Consider the following 21292-nt stretch of genomic DNA (forward strand, 5'->3'; position numbering starts at 1 on the left):
CAGCTCTAGAACCTGGATTAACATATTGTTCTACTTCACTTTGTTAGTTTATAACATGTTTTTGTCATAATGTTTGGTTAACCTTCAAAATCTGCTTGTTGGCAGGGACAGGGACACAAGAACAACAAGACCCAAAAAACGACCACCGTGAATCAAGAGAAGAACAAGATGGCATCATCACTACAGAGGAGGGTGAAGAGTCCCTGATAAAACAGGATGTTGAAAACGGACACTTGGAGGAAAGAAATCAGAGCAAGACAAGTATTCAGGTGCCTGAGTCGACCAGACCAGGCACAGGAAGTACTCCACTGAACCAACAGGAAGCAAGAAGAGAATCAGAACCCTTGGAAGAGGAAGTTGGGAAAGATTCAGTTTTAGTCGTCATAGCAGACCAGATGTCTCTATCCCAGAGTGAAAGCGAGAGCAGGGGGGAGGAAGGTGAGAAGGAGGAAGAATGGAAAGATTACTGGGATGGAGAGAAAGGCCCAGACCTAGCCCAGTGTCCGTCTGTACCTGTGGAGCAGAGAACAGAGAGGGGTGGAGGCCGGCCTTCCAAACGTAAGCCCACCCACTTCATCACCTTCCGGGCCAACACTCCCGCCATCCTCTCCTCCTTCCAGCACCTTCAGGAGGAGCTCACCTCCCTCCTCCCCTCATCCGCCCCTCATTGGTTGCCCCCCTCCTCCCTCCACGTCACCCTCTGTCACCTGGTCCTCCCCGGCCCAGCCGAGGTCATTGCCGCCGGGGAGATGCTCCAACGCTTCGCCTACCTGGACCGCAACCCCCCTGTGGCCGTCTCCTTCCCCCTGAAACTGAAGCACTTTGGTGGGAAGGTTCTCTACCTGAGCCCCCAGCCTCAGCCCCACCTCCAGCAGCTAAATGCTGGCCTACAGGAGGCCTTCAGAGAGCAGGGCTGGCTGCACAGGGACTCCTTCAACCCACGCTACCATCTCACCCTGGCCAAGGTGAAGGACCAGGAGGAGGCGAGGGTGTTTGAGGGGGTGGGGGAGCTGAAGGTGGGTAAGGGGGTGAATTTTGGGCGACTGCCTATAAATAGGCTACACCTGTGTAGCATGGGGATGACTGGGGATGGGTTTTATGAGACACTGTGTTTGGTCAATCTCCGGTGAGATGTAGGTGTGTGTTTGTTTAGGTATGGAGGTGCTATTTTACAAAGCACAGAACCCACATTTCCACACCTGTCTCCATAGTTTTACATTTAAAGGTGCAATATGCAGAAATCGCTCCGCCATTTCCTGGTTGCTGAAATTCAAATAGTTTGTTCACAAACTGAAATTAGGCAAACAAGCAATCATTCCTGGTTTTGTGTAGAGAATAATTGTACCATCTAAACCACTGTAAAATATATTTTCAATAACCAAAATATTGTATTTTCAGCTTTTTGAAGCTGGTGTACAAAACCGGAAGTAAAAGACACAAATGATTTGTTGTGTCTTTTACTTCCATCAGGGTAACTGCATCTCAACCAATCTTTTCTTACTTTGCGTCTACATAGATTATTTTATAATTAATAAGATTAATTTAATATGAATATTTTAATATAATCCAACAGAAACCCACTGATCGCTGCTACGTTGATCATGTAAAATGTCTGCTTTTACAAAGAATTATGACCTTTGGATTTGAATTGCCAAGGACATTAAATATTGAACTTGTAATTTTTGTGAATGTCTGAGTGGTGATATTTCTGTGTAACAGCAGAGGGATGGACAAAGGAGAGAGAGGGATAGGGTAGAGGGAGGGATGGAGAGGAGCGGGAGGGATGAAAAAGGAGAGAGAGGGATGGAGAGGAGAAATAGATGGAGAGAGGGGGATGGAGAGTGAAGAGGGACGTATGATAAAGGAGAAAGAGGGATGAAGGGAGGATAAGATGAGGAGAGAGGATGGCTGCTACAGTATAGTGCTGGGTCTAAGTGAGAGCCATGGAGGCACGGTTAACTCTGAGTAACTCTTGCATACGTAATACAATTTTCTCTCTTTTCCTCCTAGATACACGCACACTAGTGTGTTCTCTCTCTCTCTCTCTCTGTGTCTCTCTCTCTCTCACTCCCGTACGCTCCCTTGCTCGCATTATCTCTCTGACTCCCTTCCCCCACTCCCTTTCAGTGACACAGAAAAACGAATGCCACCCCTCGCTCTCGCTCTCTCGTTCTCCCCCGTCCTCCAATGGCACAAACACCCTGGTCTCTCATTCCACCCGCTCTCACTTTGTTTTTATTGTTTATTTGTAATCCCCCTCTTTTTCAGTCAAATCACCCACGGTCATGGAATATCATCTCTCATTCTCTCCATCTCTGCTTTTTCTCGTTGTTGTTGAATCATGGTGTTGACACTATTTTGCAGTCTCTACTCGAAACTGGTTTTGCAACTCCCCTCTCCCTCTATTCATCGCTCACCCTCCCTCCCTCTCTCCATCCCTCCCTCTTTCTCTCACGCTCACTCACTGTCCAGTTGACAACCCATCTTTTTTCCTATTCACAATATCTTTGTTGCACCCTCCATCCTGCCCTCCCTCCTCTCTTGCTCTCAGTATCCATCTGAGAGCAAGAGTGGTGTGCTTATTTGCTTCTGCCTAAATATATGTGCATCTCTACCTCTTCCTCTCTGCACAACACAGCCAAACACTGCCCTGCCTAACTACACAGGAGATTTCTTCAACAAATATTTTGTGGATTTTTTGTGCAGAAATCTGAAATGTAACTCAAACTCGAATAATTGGACCTTTTCTCGTTTTGTATTTTTGCATTTAGACAATCGGAGATTTTTTTTGTGATGATTTATTGATTGGTCAGATTTTTGCCTCCTAATCTGAGAATGTAGAGATTGGTATGTTGTGTGTGTGACTGAGTGTTGATGGAGGTTTCAGTAAGAGCTGTGTCTGTATCGCCCAGCAGCATCACCATTTGTGTGAGCTGAGAGTGGACGGAGTCCTAATCCCCGTTAACAGATTCATTATCGCTGGGCACAATCGTGTCGCTGCCTTGTTGTGAAGTCGCCTGGCTGAGCGATCTGCTGCCTGAATGGGGTTCTGACATGACGATAAGGGTCCCTCTGGGGTGTCTTCTCAATCCTAATCCCTCTCTCTCCTCTCTCTCTTGCGCTGAGGGCTACTCTCTTATCCATCAACACAAGCACCTCTCCACTGTTACCAGACAACCATCCAATCACAGGCTGTTTAATATTTTCAAAAACAGACCCTGTTATTTATTTACATTTGACGTATTTTTGGGGTTCATGTCCCCTAAACCTATATATTTCAGGATGAGTTTTTTTCCCAAGAGGATCCAGCGTTGATGGTTGGCAACGGTATACCTCAGTGAGTGTGTAGATATTTGACAGAACAACGGTATACCTCAGTGAGTGTGTAGATATTTGACAGAACACCAGAGAAGAGCAAGAGATAGCAGAACACTCTCCCAACGCTACAGTCAAAGGTAAGAAACGGATCACTCTTCAATCACTCATTCACCATGGGTGAATTGTCTGTGTATTCTACAAGATGAATGGGCAGTCAAGTGAAATAGATTCATCATGCACTGTTAGACCATTGCAGTTTATGTTCAATGATGGAAAGGGGAGAGAAGCCTGGGTTTTACATCAAATGTTTGGATTTTTACGCAATGTCTGTGCATTGGCTGATGTTGAAATTAGGAAATGATTTATAAAACATTGAGGTTGAACCATGTTAGTTTGATTCATTCTGTTTTGGATTGTTTTGTCAATCTCTACTTTATCATAGTTGATCAAATATATTTTAGTTGATAAGTGATATTTTAAAATATCACATTGTATGTCACTGAATAGTTTGCTTAGCTTCATCTTCAGCAAACCTCTCTCAAAAGCTACAGTTGACTTTGTGCAAGCTTCTAAATGAGATTGTTAGTGTGGGAGCATTTGTCCATCCTCTTGGTACTGTATGTTATACTCTTGTACACTCCAAAGCTCCATGTTGGATTTATTGATTCTACAAGCACCGAGTAGCCTGCAGCTGAATGCACTCAATCTTTCATTGATTTGGGGAAATGTGTGTGTGTATGGTATGGTTTGATTTAACTATCCTTGTATCCAAAATTTGGACAAATGTGTACATTTTGCTGGTCCCCACAAGTAAAAAGGCTATTTTAGGCTTAGGGTTACAATTAGGATAAGGGTTAGGGTTAAGGTTAGGGTTAAGGGTTAGGGAAAATAGCATTTTAAATGTATTTTTTCTTTGTTACCCACAAGGATAGTAAAACAAATGTGCGTGATCCTGGTGGGACATTTTTTTTTTTACACAAACATGAATTTCAACTGAAACTTAAATATTAATTTAATAAGAAACAATTCAACCTCTATTAGAGTCTGTGGTTATGAAAAGGAAATGTGTATTTATTTATACACTACCGTTAAAAAATTTGGGGTCACTGAAAAATGTCCTTGTTTTTGAAAAAAGCTTGAAAAAATTTTTTGTCCATTAAAATAACATCAAATCGATCAGAAATACAGTGTAGACACTGTTAATGTTGTAAATGACTCATTAAATAGTACCCGCCAAGTACCAGTCTCAACGTCAACAGTGAAGAGGCGACTCCGGGATGCTGGCCGTCTAGGCAGAGTTCCTCTGTCCAGGTTCTGTGTTCTTTTGCCCATCTTTATCTTTTATTTGTATTGGCTATTCTGAGATATGGCTTTTTCTTTGCAACTCTGCCTAGAAGGCCAGCATCCCGGAGTCGCCTCTTCACTGTTGATGTGGAGACTGGTGTTTTGCGGGTACAATTTAACGAAGCTGCCAGTTGAGGACTTGTGAGGCGTCTGTTTCTCAAACTAGACACGAATGTACTTGTCCTCTTGCTCAGTTGTGCACCAGGGCCTCCCACTCCTCTTTCTATTCTGGTTAAAGCCAGTTTGCGCTGTTCTGTGAAGGGAGTAGTACACAGCATTGTACGAGATCTTCAGTTTCTTGGCAATTTCTCGCATGGAATAGCCTTAATTTCTCAGAACAAAAATAGACTGATGAGTTTCAGAAGAAATGTTATTTGTTTCTGGCCATTTTGAGCATGTAATCGAACCCACAAATGCTGATGCACCAGATACTCAACGAGTCTAAAGGACAGTTTTATTGCTTCTTTAATCAGAACAGTTTTCAGCTATGCTAACATAATTGCAAAAGGGTTTTCTAATGATCAATTAGCCTTTTAAAATAAACTTGGATTAGATAACACAATGTGCCATTGGAACACAGGAGTGATGGTTGCTGATAATGGGCCTCTGTACGCCTATGTAGATATTCCATAAAATCTGCCGTTTCCAGCTACAATAGTCATTTACAACATTAACCATCTCTACAGTGTATTTCTGACAATTGTTATTTTAATGGACCAAAAAATGTGCTTTTCTTTCAAAACAAGGACATTTCTAAGTGACCCCAAAGTTTTAAACGGTAGTGTAGATACATTACAGTCCTCACACTGAATGGGCCGTTCATGTCCCCACTGACTGATGATAACTGGGCTGTGGTGTGTATCACAGGGCCATATAACTGTCTCATAAATGGCAATCATTAAGAGTGTCCTTAAGTGGTCGTTAGGGAGACCATTGGGTCTTAACGTGCGGCATGATTTCTGTTGCATGTCATTATTCATACCCAGTGGCCCAGAGGAAAGCTGTTGTTTGTGATGTGTAGTAATAAGAATATGTGGTGCAATACAGGATAAAGGAGAAGGTGGCTTTACTGTCCAAAGATGATTTTCTTCCCAGCTGCACATCCTCAGTCTTCCTAATTAACCGCCTTACAAAATGCCCTCGTGGAGAAACATATTCTGGAGGCTCCCTCAATACAAATAGCTCAGTGACTGTTTCATAACAGAGCCATTCTCAGGGTTGAGTCAGTCAGCTTGGTTCAGTACAGTGACAGATAGTTGACGTCTATTCTACTGTATTCTATCCATTTCTCCTCGGCTTTGTTGTTCCTGAGAGTCTCTTGTTGGTTTTGAAGCAGCGAGTGCAAGGCACAGAAGTTTCCTTCTTCCGTCTCCCTCTCCTCTCCCCTTCTCTCCTTGCTCCCCCTATCACGTGAGTGCGAACTCCCCATTATTTTCCTTCAGTTATGCAATGGCAACAAGCTGGCAGGAAGCATCACGTCAACTTGAGCCTGCCTCCCTCTGACGACAACTACTGCTGGACCACTGCTCAACTCAGGCTGCTCCCTCCCTGGTGCCCCCTCAATCCCTTTCTGGGTTCATGTTAGCACTAGTTCCCATTGTTGACACCACATCTGGTTGAGGACAGACAGATTTATGATTGTTACGAATCCCTTTGGCCCTGCAGTCTAGGGGGGATGGAAACGAGACCCGCAACTTAACTCTTGCAAATTATAACAGTGAAAAGGAACAGTGAGAACAAAAACCACAGACAACTTAAGTCTACCGTCAAACACTCATGGTTTATTTTTAAACACACGGTAAAGGGGGGCGGGAAAAGGGTCTGAGCTGGACCCAAGGAAAGAAACAACATTATCCAAAAACACCCCTAAGCTAGACTACCTGCTTCAACAACAGATAGCTCACTAACCAATAAAATACAGTGGGTAGTCCACCCAGTTCTAACTAGTGTTCTTTAGACAATATTTACCTACGTGTAGTGTATAATGGATAAAGTAACATGTAGTTGCAAAAACAAAAGAGAGAACTGATTGGGATACTTTTAAACCAAGGGAAAGGGGATGTGATTGGGTAAGGGAAAAGGAGCAGGTGTCTCCTGATTGCCGACTGATTGGTGACTGATTGGCGACACCTGTGAATAAGGGAGAAGGAAAGAAAATACACACAGGATACACACAGGATACCTGTAGCCGTAACAATGATAATTGCCAAAAATTGTTAATGTTGTTATTGAATTTCAATTCACACCTCAGTCTAACCACACAACAACATTCCTATAATTCACCTAATGTGACAACATCCTCTACCACCCTCACAGCCGAATAATTTAAGACTATAACATGAAAAATCCTGTTTGTTGAAATACCATCAGAGTCTGGCCATAACAATGTGAGACTACAACAATAACACCAGTCTGTTGACAGCCTCAGTGTGAGGGGATGGACGGCAGTGTGTGAAACCATTCTGCTCCCACTGTTCACAAGTGAAACAGAGTGTTGGCATTGATTTTGATAGTGACAGTTGGGGGTTTGGAGCCATTAAGGGGAACAGGCTTATTCTAATGAGCTTGGGATTGACTGTCTGGGTTGTCTGTTTAACCCTCTCTGGGCCTGGGATGCCCCAAATCCACATGCACACACACCACACACCACACACACACATCCCAAACAATGACCCCAACACCTGGACTTATTATGTCCATTGAGACGTCATTGATTTGAAATGGCTGCTACAGTAAAAAGACTGGGTTGATATTTCTGTTATAGTTATAGGTCAAATGTGATTCTTGATCATACATTCTTGATCATACATTCTTGATCATACATTCTTGATCATACATTCTTGATCATACATTCTTGATCATATTTAGTATTGTGTAGTGCTTCTATTCAAATGTAGTGTCGTGTGCTCATACAGATGGATCATTAAAAAGGATGAGAATTCATGTGATACAATGCTGAATGTTCTAAACATTCAAAGACAGCAAAACCAAGATAGGAGCCTGGTGCAGAATCCAAATCTAAGAATCCCTCCCTGATAGACGCTATCAAATACACTATTGTCTTTCCTCAACGTTCCTCTGTGCCTCACTGTATGTAGAGCAGTACTGTACAACCCCCTGTCTCTACTCCTCAGTACAACTCCTGTCAATGGTCTAGTCTGTGCTGATCTCATCTCATAGGCTCTCTTGAAACCCTCTTGTCTTCAACTGTAAAACCCTGGTATTCTCTTAATCTGCACAATCAGTGTCGTGGCCCCCTTTACCATCCCCCTCATCCCCTCTTCATAGCTCTGTGATTGTAATGTAGATTGCGGTGTCTATCTGGGATAACCGGATTTCCCTTTGTATTTCCCCTACTTTCTCCCTCTTGGCTGGGCTTGAGGAAGGGAGGGGGAGCAGAGTCTCTCAGCAGGGTGTGGTGGTGGAGTTTGGGTACAAAGACTGACCTGTCCTCCCTTGTTTCCCCTCTCTCCTTCCCTTTGGAGGGTGGTTGTGTGAAGTCTGCTACTGTGCATCATTGTTGTAGACATACTATCTCTTATAGTATCTTCTAATTTCCAGGATGGTTGAGGGGTGTTGTGTTGATAGTTGGTCTGATGGCGGTTGAATCTCCCTCTTGTATTGACCCAACTCTGCCTCTGTTATATAGTGCTGGTTGTGTGGTGTGGCTGAGATTGCCACTGGACCTCCCACTATCCCCCCTACTCTGCTCCCATAGGTTGAGGAGTATGATGAAGTAGGATGTTAGTAGAGACGACAGGGTAGTTGGTTTAGTTGAATTGGAATGGAATTGACCACAACCGTGATCCAAATGTAGATTAGAAGCTGAGCAAAAATAATTAGCAATGTCTGCTCTTGCTCTGTGGTTTCTGCTCCACAGGGTTTCACCCTGCATACCTCCTCGCTCCAGGTACAAGCCCTTAGGCATAGCTCTGATCTAGGATTAGATTACCTTGACTTTCACAATTCCTTACACAAAACCTCACCTTTAGATCAGAGTCTAGGACAGGCGTGTCAAACTCATTCCACAGACAGCCTAGTTTCTGAAGGTTTTTGTTATTTCCTTTCAATTAAGACCTAGACAACAGGGTGAGGGGAATTCCTTACTAATTATTGACCTTAATTCATCAATCAAGTACAAGGGAGGAGCGAAAACCCACAGACACTCAGAACTCGGTGGAATGAGTTTGATGTGGTCTAGGAGAAGACAATGTAAACATCACCTTAGATCAGAGTCTAGGAGAAGACAATGTAAACATCACCTTAGATCAGAGTCTAGGAGAAGACAATGTAAACATCACCTTTGATCAGAGTCTAGGAGAAGACAATGTAAACATCACCTTAGATCAGAGTCTAGGAGAAGACAATGTAAACATCACCTTAGATCAGAGTCTAGGAGAAGACAATGTAAACATCACTTTAGATCAGAGTCTAGGAGAAGACAATGTAAGCATCACCTTTGATCAGAGTCTAGAAGAAGACAATGTAAACATTACCTTAGATCAGAGTCTAGGAGAAGACAATGTAAACATCACCTTAGATCAGAGTCTAGGATAAACTTCACATTGTCCTGAACCACCTACAGTAAGTACACTGATTGATGAAATAGGAAGTTTCAGTGAACATGAGCATGTCTGACAACTGTTCAACCATTGGCTGGCTCTCCCACAGACTGGAGGGGGGGGGGGGGGGGGTTGGTGAGGTGATGTTCCCTCACTCTCTCCCTCCCTTTCTCCCTCCCTCCCTGCCTCCTCAGCAGGGTTGTTCTGAAACATCTTATCTTTCTTCCCTGGCTTCCAGTGTGTAAGAAGGAGTGGTAGACGGACAACATTTCAGTTGCAATAGCCATCACCCAGCACCACATACAGCATAAGGCTTTGTTTACTCATAGTATTTATCATTGGTCCGCCACTGGTGTGGAAATGTGGAATATGTCTATCACTTACACACCTTTGATATTTTAACCCTTCTCTTCACTTAGTTCCTTTCAACAGGGTGGAGGAGGGGGGGTTAGGTGATAGACTATGGCTGCCATGGCGACCGTGCCCAGCTACACCCCTTCGCTATGGGTGAGGATGTGCCATGCCCTCCCCCGGCTGGACCTCACCATGACGATGAGAGACAACCTCTTCATCCCCGACAGCTGGGAGTACCAACAGGTAACAGAAAATGCCCACAGCCAATCACATCCATCGCAAACTACAACTGGCCAATCATACAGCACGACTGATTGATTCATGTTTATCTCAAGTTTTCTCTTGGTTCAAACAACAAGATCGACAATAAAAGACAGCTAAGATTCAATGGAAAATATGTATTGCACTTGGTAAGAATGAGAACCAAGTCTGATCCAGAATCCCCCCACCCCTCATGTTAAATACTGCCCCATAAAGATCCCTCTCTGTTTTGCACAGCGGCATCTGCAGAATCCTACTGATATTATTAGAGCATTTAAACAGCTTATTCATGCTAGTGGTGGAAGTGGCCTAGTTATTGACAGGGAAACGAGCCCAGACCACTCAGAAGAATCTTGACCTGGATTTCAACTCATCAGAAATATTACACCACCTGGCTGTCTCTCCTCAAAACTGTTAGCACTTAATTACACTGTTCTGTTCCCATCTCCACCACAGTTCAGTTTACATCCCTCAGCTCCACTACAGACTCCATCTTATTTCACATTCATTCTCATCATCGGCATGCAATTGTAAAAGTTCCACAGTACGGTTTGAGTAGGATTTGGTTTGAGTGTTTTAATCTGGAGACACTGTGGTAGTAGCAGCAAAATGTTGTATTGTCAAAATGTTTGTTGTGTTGTTGTTAATTTCTAGGTTTCACCATTCCCTTCCAGTGGCTCCACGTCCCTACTCCCTATGTCACACACATTGCATGTTTACAACATGTCTATGGTACCTAGAGAGAGATTCTCAAATGATCCGCCAGTAGAGAAAGACAAAAGAAATGGAAAGCACTTGGAGAGAGGATGAGTAACGTGAGGAGGTCGTGGGGAACAGAAGACAGGACAGAAAGAGAGAGTCAAAAGGAGAGGATGAGTAACGTGAGGAGGTCATGGGGAACAGAAGACAGGACAGAAAGAGAGAGTAAAAAGGAGAGGATGAGTAACGTGAGGAGGTCGTGGGGAACAGAAGACAGGACAGAAAGAGAGAGTAAAAATGAGAGGATGAGTAACGTGAGGAGGTCGTGGGGAACAGAAGACAGGACAGAAAGAGAGAGTAAAAAGGAGAGGATGAGTAACGTGAGGAGGTCGTGGGGAACAGAAGACAGGACAGAAAGAGAGAGTAAAAAGGAGAGGATGAGTAACGTGAGGAGGTCGTGGGGAACAGAAGACAGGACAGAAAGAGAGAGTAAAAAGGGATAGAGAAAGTGAGGAGGTCGTGGGGAACAGAAGACAGGACAGAAAGAGAGAGTAAAAAGGGATAGAGAAAGTGAGGGTGGCAGTGAATGTATTTAAGTAGGTCACAGATTATTAATAGAGTTGCAGTGGCGTGGATAGAAAGAGAGAGAGAGGAGAGGGTGGGGGGGGGGGGGAGAGGGAGGGGAAATGGGGAGAGAGGGGGGAGGGTGGGGGGGAGAGGGAGGGGAAATGGGGAGAGAGGGGGGGAGGGTGGGGGGGAGAGGGAGGGGAAATGGGGAGAGAGGGGGAAGGGTGGGGGGGAGAGGGAGGGGAAATGGGGAGAGAGGGGGGGAGGGTGGGGAAATGGGGAGAGAGGGGGGGAGGGTGAGGGGGAGAGAAAGAGGAAAGGCAGAGAGAGAGGGGGGAGAGGGAGGGGGGAAGAAAGCGGGAGAGGGGGAAGAAAGCGGGAGAGGGGGGAGAGAGGGGGAGGAGAGGGAGTGGAGGAGAAAGAAAGTAGGCAAGGGAGGAGGGGGAACATGGATGGGTGGGGGGGCTATAGAGAGCAGGAGAGAGGGATAAGAGATAAGGTGGAGGAGAGGAAAGGGAGGGAGACAGGCAGATGGAGAGGGATAATGCTGTAGATATGCGTTCTGGCTAAATGCACTCCCCAGTAAAGTTGAGTATGATAGATGTTGGTATGTCAGAGTGCAGGCTGAAGATGAGATGCAGGAGAGATGTGACAGGGGTTTGTAACTTAATGTTCACTACAGCTTGCAGCTGAGGTAGTAGTGTGACGATACAAGGTAGCTTTTAACCCTTAATCATGTTCAGTATGTATGTTAAACAGTCAGGAATGATATTATTACATTCAATTACTGGTTAATGAATGCAGTAGGTATGCTCTTCTGAATGGAGTCATACAGATGTGTGTGTGTGTGTGTGTGTGTGTGTGTGTGTGTGTGTGTGTGTGTGTGTGTGTGTGTGTGGAAAAAAGCCTCCAGCTTTTTAGTTGATGTCCCCTGGAAAACTTTATGTTCTAATCACCTTTCACTTCCACTGCTTGGCTAGGTAGGACTGTACGCCATTTGTCACAGTGGAATTATAGGACCAAAGAATGTTGTGGTCCTTTGTAGCTCAGTTGGTAGAGCATTGTGCTTGTAATGCCAGGGTAATGGGTTTGATTCCCGGGACCACCCATACGTAAAATGTATGCACGCATGACTGTAAGTTGCTTTGAATAAAAGTTGTGATTTTAGGTATCACAATATCAACCTGTTATTTAGCTATTTTGCATAAATACACTGTAGGGATTCTTGCAGAATATTGAAGGCTGGGAATACACTAAAGTCCTCATGACTAACACATGCACCTCCCAGCTGCTCTGAATCCCTGTTGTTATCCATAACACAGTATATTGATACATTTACCCAGCCCTAGCTGCTACAGTCTGGCCTCAATATTTGACTCTCAAATGGTGTGGAGGAGGCTCATGGGAGTTTCTGAAATACAATTCTATCCCGCCTGCAAAAATATGTTGAACCAACATTTTATCAATGTCATCTGTCAACAATTTTAGGTTAATTGTTTGTTTTTTGAAAATGAAGAAATGAAACGTACACAAATTTGAACCAGATTTCCACCGTAAATCAACAACAGAATTTCACGGGTTGATTTATTCACATTAGCAATGCAATTAAATATCAACTGATTATAGACATTGATTTTACGTTATGTCAGGTTTTTGCCCAGAGGGATAATGTTACTTAGAAATGCATTTTCCATTATGTAATCAAGTACAATGACAGTGTTGCTCATCAGTCTGTAATGTGCTGTGTTTAATTTGATTTACTCTCTCAGACTCTACTGGTCCTCTCTAGTCTCTCGGCCATTGCTCTCGTTCTCTCCCTCCTCGTCATTATCTCCTTCCTTATACACTACTGCTGCTGTCGCCGTGGTGACCGGAGCGAGGGATCTGAGGAAGAGGAGGAGGATGAAGAGGGCAGCACGGGCCACGGCTATAGAGGCAAGAAAGGGCGGGGTATCTGCTGCGTCACCTGGGTGTCGGTGGCGGCTGTCACACTGTGCTGGTGAGTAAGAGAGGTTATTGTGACGTCACTGCCAGGGTCAATGTGATGTCATTATGAGGGTCATTGTGACCTCTTTATGCAGGCCATTGGGATGTTGTGATGTCCTGTCGTCTTTGTGACATCAGTGTCATGAGTGTTGTATTCATGAACTGTGACCAAACCATATGACCATTTGTCACAAGGATAGAGGAAAGGAAATCATTTTTATAATACAGAAGTACCATCTTCTAACTTTCATTATTTCCCAATGGTCCAATAACCCTGTGTGAGTTTTGATGTAAGTTATTTTCAGAGCACTGTAGAAAGTAGTGTCCAGTCCCTGCTTTACAATGGGTTAGTATTTTGCTCACGGCAATATCTGACACAGACAGTTGACCTAACTGACCGTGGTCAAGTTTTCGTTTGACCATAGGGACCAGGCCACTGAGGTTAGGTGTTTGGGCTTGTGACAGCATGTTTGTGGTTTGGAAATTGATTCGTGGTTTCCTATCACCGTGACGATGATTTCAGAAGTTCCATCTCAGTGTATTGAATCCTCTCTCCTCTGTTCTCTCTCTGGTGACTATGCTGTCATCCACTGTCATGAGGGTGTTTAGTCACATTGTGACAGGATGTTAATTTTAAGTTTGCATGAGGATATTGCAGCAGGTATTCAAATCTGACCCTACGATGTCATATGTTATCGGATTGCATTGTCAGCCTGAGTTGATTTCCGCTTCAGTGATGTCATCATTATGCAGGTGTTTGTGTTATGGTGGTAATGTTCCCCCCCTGCGGCCATGATGATGTCATCTCTCTCTCTGATACCTTGCTGTTTAGATGAAAAAGGGGAGACATGGTAGTAGACATCTTAGTTTTAGAAATGCATTGTGGGAAAATCTCAAATTACACCCTATTCTTCAAGTTGTGCATCAGAGCACATATATGACACATGATGCTGTCAGAGAAAACATACACGTTTGACTGTATGAAACACAACACTCCTCTTTTTCCGCCGCTTTCTAATCTGGGTCACATACTTTGTGGGAGATTGGGTCATACCATTGCTCTTGGGTGCGAGGGGATTTGGTGAACATCTGGCCTAAGCTTTAATCTGAATATTTGAATAACAGAGAGATATATATGTGATTATTTTTTATGTTTCTAATATCACGCCAACTGAAGACTGCAGATGCAGACACTGCTAAGACTCTTCAAAGCTATCTGTATGTTTTCCTGTGGTCCGTCGTTCGTTCGTTCATTCATCCATTTCTCACATTTCACATCACTCTCACCAGTTCCATCTTGTTGTGTCAAATTAATTTAATATGTACATACAGTACAAACTGAATGAAATATGAATCTCTCTCCCTCAATCCCTGTTCCCCTTTTCGCAGTGTTGCCATAGGCGTTGGTTTCTATGGCAACAGTGAGGCTAATGATGGGATATATCAGTTGACCTCATCTCTTCTCACAGCCAATTACACACTGGCTTCCATCGATCTGCTGGTGAGTACTCCAGCTCCTCCCTCCCAGCAAATTTCAGACATGCACAATGTGTGTGTGTGTGTGTGTGTGTGTTAGATATATTGGTGGAGAGGGAGAGAAAGTGGGGTGTAAACTTGTCAGGTGTGATATGGATATGGATCACCACGTGGTCACTCAGTGGTTTATCTGTCTGTCCCCACGCTGTCACTCAGTGGTTTATCTGTCTGTCCCCACGCTGTCACTCAGTGGTTAATATGTCTGTCCCCATGCGGTCACTCAGTGGTTTATCTGTCTGTCCCCACACGGTCACTCAGTGGTTAATATGTCTGTCCCCATGTGGTCACTCAGTGGTTTATCTGTCTGTCCCCACGCTGTCACTCAGTGGTTTATCTGTCTGTCCCCACGCTGTCACTCAGTGGTTAATATGTCTGTCCCCATGCGGTCACTCAGTGGTTAATATGTCTGTCCCCATGCGGTCACTCAGTGGTTTATCTGTCTGTCCCCATGCGGTCACTCAGTGGTTTATCTGTCTGTCCCCACACGGTCACTCAGTGGTTAATATGTCTGTCCCCATGCGGTCACTCAGTGGTTTATCTGTCTGTCCCCATGCGGTCACTCAGTGGTTTATCTGTCTGTCCCCACACGGTCACTCAGTGGTTAATATGTCTGTCCCCATGCGGTCACTCAGTGGTTTATCTGTCTGTCCCCACACGGTCACTCAGTGGTTTATCTGTCTGTCCCCACGCTGTCACTCAGTGGTTTATCTGTCTGGGTGATGGATGCCCTCTTTGTACATGTTTTTTTCCACAGAGAGGTGGAGGTTATAAGTCATACAATCAACCATGAGATTGATTGTATGACTTATAACCTCCACCTCTCTGTCCTGCCCCACCCCTCCCTCTCCGCCTCCCCAGGTTTCAGACACAATCTCTGGGCTACAGCAGTCCATCGCTGGGCCCCTGACCACTATGGAGGAGCTGTTTACAGGCAGTAAGCCTTATTTGGTGTCCACCCGGAACTGTAGGAGACTGTCAGAGAACGTGGTGTCCCTGCTCACCTCTCTGACCATGGCTCGCTCCTCTGACGGGGGTGCCTGGAACAGCAGTAACAATAGCGGAGATCCTCCCATAGCAGCCCTCACCCCTGTGCCTCCCTCCATGGCCCCCACAGTGGCACCAGTCGGAGGGGTCATGCCAAGCCCCTTCTCCCCTGGCTGGGCAGCCAACACACTGATGGTCAACGAGGACTACAGGTGAGGGAAGGGAGTGGGAGTGTCTTCTTCTCCAATGTTTTTAATTGGGTGTTAAGAACACACATAGCGTGTGCCAGTATATCACTCCCTTGTGGTTTGCTGAAAGATTGAGTTTTGCGTTCAGCACCATAGAAATGTATTTGGAAGTGTACTCCCTGCATTGTGTGGTTCTATGGTGTCCTATTGCTGAGATGGCTGTTATCTCCTGGGCTGTAGATGGCTGTCCTACGTGCTGCTGTTGCTGTTGGACCTCCTAGTGTGTCTGTTCATCCTGCTGGGGCTAGCCAAACAGGCTCGCTGGCTCCTCATCCTGTAAGCACACACACACACACACAGACACACAGACACACAGACCGACAGTTAAACCCTGTGTGTTGTATTGCATCGAACAACACTGAGTTTGTAATGCTCTGTGACTCTGTGTCATGTAGGCTGTGTAATATATGATGGTTTCTAGGAGGTGTGTTTGGTTCTTCCCTGACCCCTATGTGTGTGTGGTTTTTCTCCTCCCAGGATGACGGTGCTGGCCTGGCTGGCTCTGTTCCTGAGCTGGGGATCCCTGGGCCTGGAGACTGCCACTGTGGTGGTGAGTACTGACTGATAAAGGGAGGAGAGGTGGAGGGGTGGTGTGTGTTGTTGAGGGGAAGGGAAGGAGTTGATCGTTCATGGCTGGCTAGAGAGTATCTCAGGAATGTCTTAAAGAAGTCCCGGCCAGAGCAGAACAGAATGGCTGTGTACTTCTGTTGGTGTCTGTCTGCATATTTGTGTATGTGTTTCTGTATTGCATTCAGTGTGTCTCTGTGCCCCTTGTGCTAAACTGTGAAACTGTGAAAAGACTGGCCTCCTAGGGAACACTGCAGTCATGGCAGGGGACCAAGAAGGAGGGAAAATGGGGCAGAAATTAGTGTGTAGGTGTGTTCTGTGTATTTTCTGTGTGTTTGTGAGCAGTGTGTGAGCACGTGTGTTATGGGCGTGTGTGTGTGTGTGTGGGAGTGTGTGTGGTGTGTGTGTGTGTGTGTGGGAGCATGTGTGTGTGTGTGTGTGTGGGATCATGTGTGTGTGGGCGCGTGTGTATGTAAGTAGTACATGTTAATCCATGGAGAGAGTGAGTCCCAGAGAGAGGGAGAGTTGAGAGGGAGGGAGGGAGAACTTCTCCAAAGACTCACCAGAACCCACAGAGAGAAAGAGAGGGAGTTGGAGAAGGTGTTTGTTTAGGGTGGTGTAGAAATGGGACTAGTGGGACAGCCAGTGACAGTAAAAGCACCATTTGATTCTATGCTATGACACGATCTTGGCCATTCTATTGATTGATGCCTACCACAACACCACAGACCACAACACCACAGACCACAACACCACAGACCACAACACCACAGACCACAACACCACAGACCACAACACCACAGACCACAACACCACAGACCACAACACCACAGACCACAACACCACAGACCACAACACCACAGACCACAACACCACAGACCACAACACCACAGACCACAACACCACAGACCACAACACCACAGACCACAACACCACATACCACAACACCACAGACCACAACACATCATTACAGCAAAGCAACAAATTATTATGGCATTTCAATTAAGGTTAAATAAAAAATAATATAAACATTTGGAGGGAATCGAGAACATAGAGATCTTTATTCAATATTGCTTTGATAAAGAATTGGCAGCGGGGGCCTCCCGGGTGGCGCAGTGGTTAAGGGCGCTGTACTGCAGCGCCAGCTGTGCCGTCAGAGACTGGGTTCGCGCCCAGGTTGGGTTGTGTATCGGAGGATGCATGACTTTCAACCTTCGTCTCTCCCGAGCCCGTACGGGAGTTGTAGCGATGAGACAAGATAGTAGCTACTAAAAACAATTGGATACCACGAAATTGGGGAGAAAAAGGGGGTAAAATAAAAAAATTATAAATAAAAAATAATTGGCAGCGAGCCAAGAATATAGAACTGACATTTGCTGAGAACTGCCAAGGAGTGTTCTTTCTTGCAACTGTCCCATTCCAAATCCATGCCTTGGAAGTTTGTCAGGAGAGACAAATGGGAGACATTTGTGTGTGTGTGCGCCCCCCTGTGCGCGCCCCTGTGTCTATGAAAGAAGGTTGAAAGGCCTGGAGGGAGAGTGCTTCAAGCAGACCAGTGTCATGTGGAGCTGGCTGGAGATGTCTCAGAGCCCATCCAGCGGTCCACACAGAGCCCTTCTGTCCCTGGCCACTGACAGACAAAACAATGACCCAGCTGTGGGTCTAAACTGCCCTGGACACTCTCTCTCTCTCTCTCTCTCTCTCTCTCTCTCTCTCTCTCTCTCTCTCTCTCTCTCTGTCTCTCTGTCTCTCTGTCTCTCTGTCTCTCTCTGTCTCTCTCTCTGTGTGTGTGTCTGGGTCTCTCACTCCCTCTCCTGGCCAGACTGCCCCTTGTTCTGTGTCTGTGTGCCTGCAGCTCTTTTTACAATGTGGCAGTCAGGAGGGAGGAAAAAGGAAGGGATCGATGTAAATGAAAAGAGAGAGAGGATGATAGAGAAAGGGAGGGAACAGTTGAGAGAGGAGAAAAGCGAGATGGAAAGAGAAACCCAGAGCAGGTCTATACAGTATGGAGAGGGACAGTAGATCTATACATTATGGAGAGGGACAGTAGGTCTATACAGTATGGAGAGGGACAGTGGGTCTATACAGTATGGAGAGGGACAGTAGGTCTATACAGTATGGAGAGGGACAGTGGGTCTATACAGTATGGAGAGGGACAGTAGGTCTATACAGTATGGAGAGGGACAGTAGGTCTATACAGTATGGAGAGGGACAGTAGGTCTACAGTATGGAGAGGGACAGTAGGTCTACACAGTATGGAGAGGGACAGTAGGTCTATACAGTATGGAGAGGGACAGTAGGTCTATACAGTATGGAGAGGGACAGTGGGTCTATACAGTATGGAGAGGGACAGTAGGTCTACAGTATGGAGAGGGACAGTAGGTCTATACATCATGGAGAGGGACAGTAGATCTATACAGTATGGAGAGGGACAGTAGATCTATACAGTATGGAGAGGGACAGTAGGTCTATACATCATGGAGAGGGACAGTAGATCTATACAGTATGGAGAGGGACAGTAGATCTATACAGTATGGAGAGGGACAGTAGGTCTATACAACATGGAGAGGGACAGTAGATCTATTCAACATGTAAAGGGACAATAGGTCTATACAACATGGAGAGGGACAGTAGATCTATACAGTATGGAGAGGGACAGTAGATCTATACAGTATGGAGAGGGACAGTAGGTCTATACAGTATGGAGAGGGACATTAGATCTATTCAACATGTAAAGGGACAGTAGATCTATACAGTATGGAGAGGGACAGTAGGTCTATTCAACATGTAAAGGTACAGTAGATCTATACAGTATGGAGAGGGACAGTAGATCTATACAGTATGGAGAGGGACAGTAGATCTATTCAACATGTAAAGGGACAATAGGTCTATACAACATGGAGAGGGACAGTAGATCTATACAGTATGGAGAGGGACAGTAGATCTATACAGTATGGAGAGGGACAGTAGATCTATTCAACATGTAAAGGGACAATAGGTCTATACAACATGGAGAGGGACAGTAGATCTATACAGTATGGAGAGGGACAGTAGATCTATACAGTATGGAGAGGGACAGTAGGTCTATACAGTATGGAGAGGGACAGTAGATCTATTCAACATGTAAAGGGACAGTAGGTCTATACAGTATGGAGAGGGACAGTAGATCTATTCAACATGTAAAGGGACAGTAGGTCTATACAGTATGGAGAGGGACAGTAGATCTATACAGTATAGAGAGGGACAGTAGGTCTATACAGTATGGAGAGGGACAGTAGGTCTATACAGTATGGAGAGGGACAGTAGATCTATACAATATGGAGAGGGACAGTTGGTCTATACAGTATGGAGAGGGACAGTAGGTCTATTCAACATGTAAAGGTACAGTAGATCTATACAGTATGGAGAGAGGGACAGTAGATATATACAGTACGGAGAGGGACAGTAGGTCTATACAGTATGGAGAGGGACAGTAGGCCTATACAGTATGGAGAGGGACAGTAGGTCTATACAACATGGAGAGGGACAGTAGGTCTATACAGTATGGAGAGGGACAGTAGATCTATTCAACATGTAAAGGTACAGTAGATCTATACAGTATGGAGAGGGACAGTACATCTATACAGTATGGAGAGGGACAGTAGATCTATACAGTATGGAGAGGGACAGTAGGTCTATACAGTATGGAGAGGGACAGTAGGTCTATACAACATGGAGAGGGACAGTAGATCTATTCAACATGTAAAGGGACAGTAGGTCTATACAGTATGGAGAGGGACAGTAGATCTATACAGTATGGAGAGGGACAGTAGATCTATACAGTATGGAGAGGGACAGTAGGTCTATACAGTATGGAGAGGGACAGTAGGTCTATACAACATGGAGAGGGACAGTAGGTCTATACAGTATGGAGAGGGACAGTAGATCTATACAGTATGGAGAGGGACAGTAGGTCTATACAGTATGGAGAGGGACAGTAGATCTATTCAACATGTAAAGGGACAGTAGATCTATACAGTATGGAGAGGGACAGTAGATCTATTCAACATGTAAAGGTACAGTAGATCTATACAGTATGGAGAGGGACAGTAGATCTATACAGTATGGAGAGGGACAGTAGATCTATTCAACATGTAAAGGTACAGTAGATCTATACAGTATGGAGAGGGACAGTAGATCTATACAGTATGGAGAGGGACAGTAGATCTATTCAACATGTAAAGGGACAGTAGATCTATACAGTATGGAGAGGGACAGTAGATCTATTCAACATGTAAAGGGACAGTAGATCTATACAGTATGGAGAGGGACAGTAGATCTATTCAACATGTAAAGGGACAGTAGATCTATACAGTATGGAGAGGGACAGTAGATCTATACAGTATGGAGAGGGACAGTAGATCTATTCAACATGTAAAGGGACAGTAGATCTATACAGTATGGAGAGGGACAGTAGATCTATTCAACATGTAAAGGGACAGTAGATCTATACAGTATGGAGAGGGACAGTAGATCTATTCAACATGTAAAGGTACAGTAGATCCATACAGTATGGAGAGGGACAGTAGGTCTATGCAGCATGTAAAGGTACAGTAGATCTATACAGTATGGAGAGGGACAGTAGATCTATACAGTATGGAGAGGGACAGTAGATCTATACAGTATGGAGAGGGACAGTAGATCCATACAGTATGGAGAGGGACAGTAGATCTATTCAACATGTAAAGGTACAGTAGATCTATACAGTATGGAGAGGGACAGTAGATCTATACAGTATGGAGAGGGACAGTAGATCTATACAGTATGGAGAGGGACAGTAGATCCATACAGTATGGAGAGGGACAGTAGATCTATTCAACATGTAAA

General features: G+C 44.9%; 1 protein-coding gene and 1 long non-coding RNA gene across 10 annotated transcripts in view; one reads left to right on the top strand and one right to left on the bottom strand.

The window, feature by feature from the left end:
* Positions 1–21292, top strand: part of LOC110508830 (protein tweety homolog 1) — a 46399-nt gene that overhangs the window by 7626 nt on the left and 17481 nt on the right. For 7 of the 9 annotated variants that reach the window (XM_036968400.1, XM_036968391.1, XM_036968393.1 and 4 more), the window contains exons 1-7: positions 3317–3455; positions 9644–9821; positions 12875–13104; positions 14481–14592; positions 15486–15823; positions 16040–16135; positions 16337–16409. In XM_036968400.1, the coding sequence (XP_036824295.1) occupies positions 9687–9821; positions 12875–13104; positions 14481–14592; positions 15486–15823; positions 16040–16135; positions 16337–16409 (984 nt within the window). In that variant the 5' untranslated portion in view covers positions 3317–3455; positions 9644–9686. Of the gene's footprint in view, positions 1–105; positions 1017–1930; positions 2718–3281; positions 3456–9643; positions 9822–12874; positions 13105–14480; positions 14593–15485; positions 15824–16039; positions 16136–16336; positions 16410–21292 lie in introns of those variants that run through there. The other 2 variants (XM_036968390.1, XR_005040844.1) reach the window with 2 other exon arrangements.
* Positions 3294–3708, bottom strand: LOC118945753. The gene is made up of 2 exons (XR_005040846.1): positions 3374–3708; positions 3294–3333 (listed from the first exon to the last, which is right to left on the bottom strand). It is a non-coding gene; the product is annotated as an uncharacterized LOC118945753 (long non-coding RNA).

The sequence above is a fragment of the Oncorhynchus mykiss genome, chromosome 3 (assembly GCF_013265735.2).
Source record: "Oncorhynchus mykiss isolate Arlee chromosome 3, USDA_OmykA_1.1, whole genome shotgun sequence".
Taxonomy (NCBI): Eukaryota; Metazoa; Chordata; class Actinopteri; order Salmoniformes; family Salmonidae; genus Oncorhynchus; species Oncorhynchus mykiss.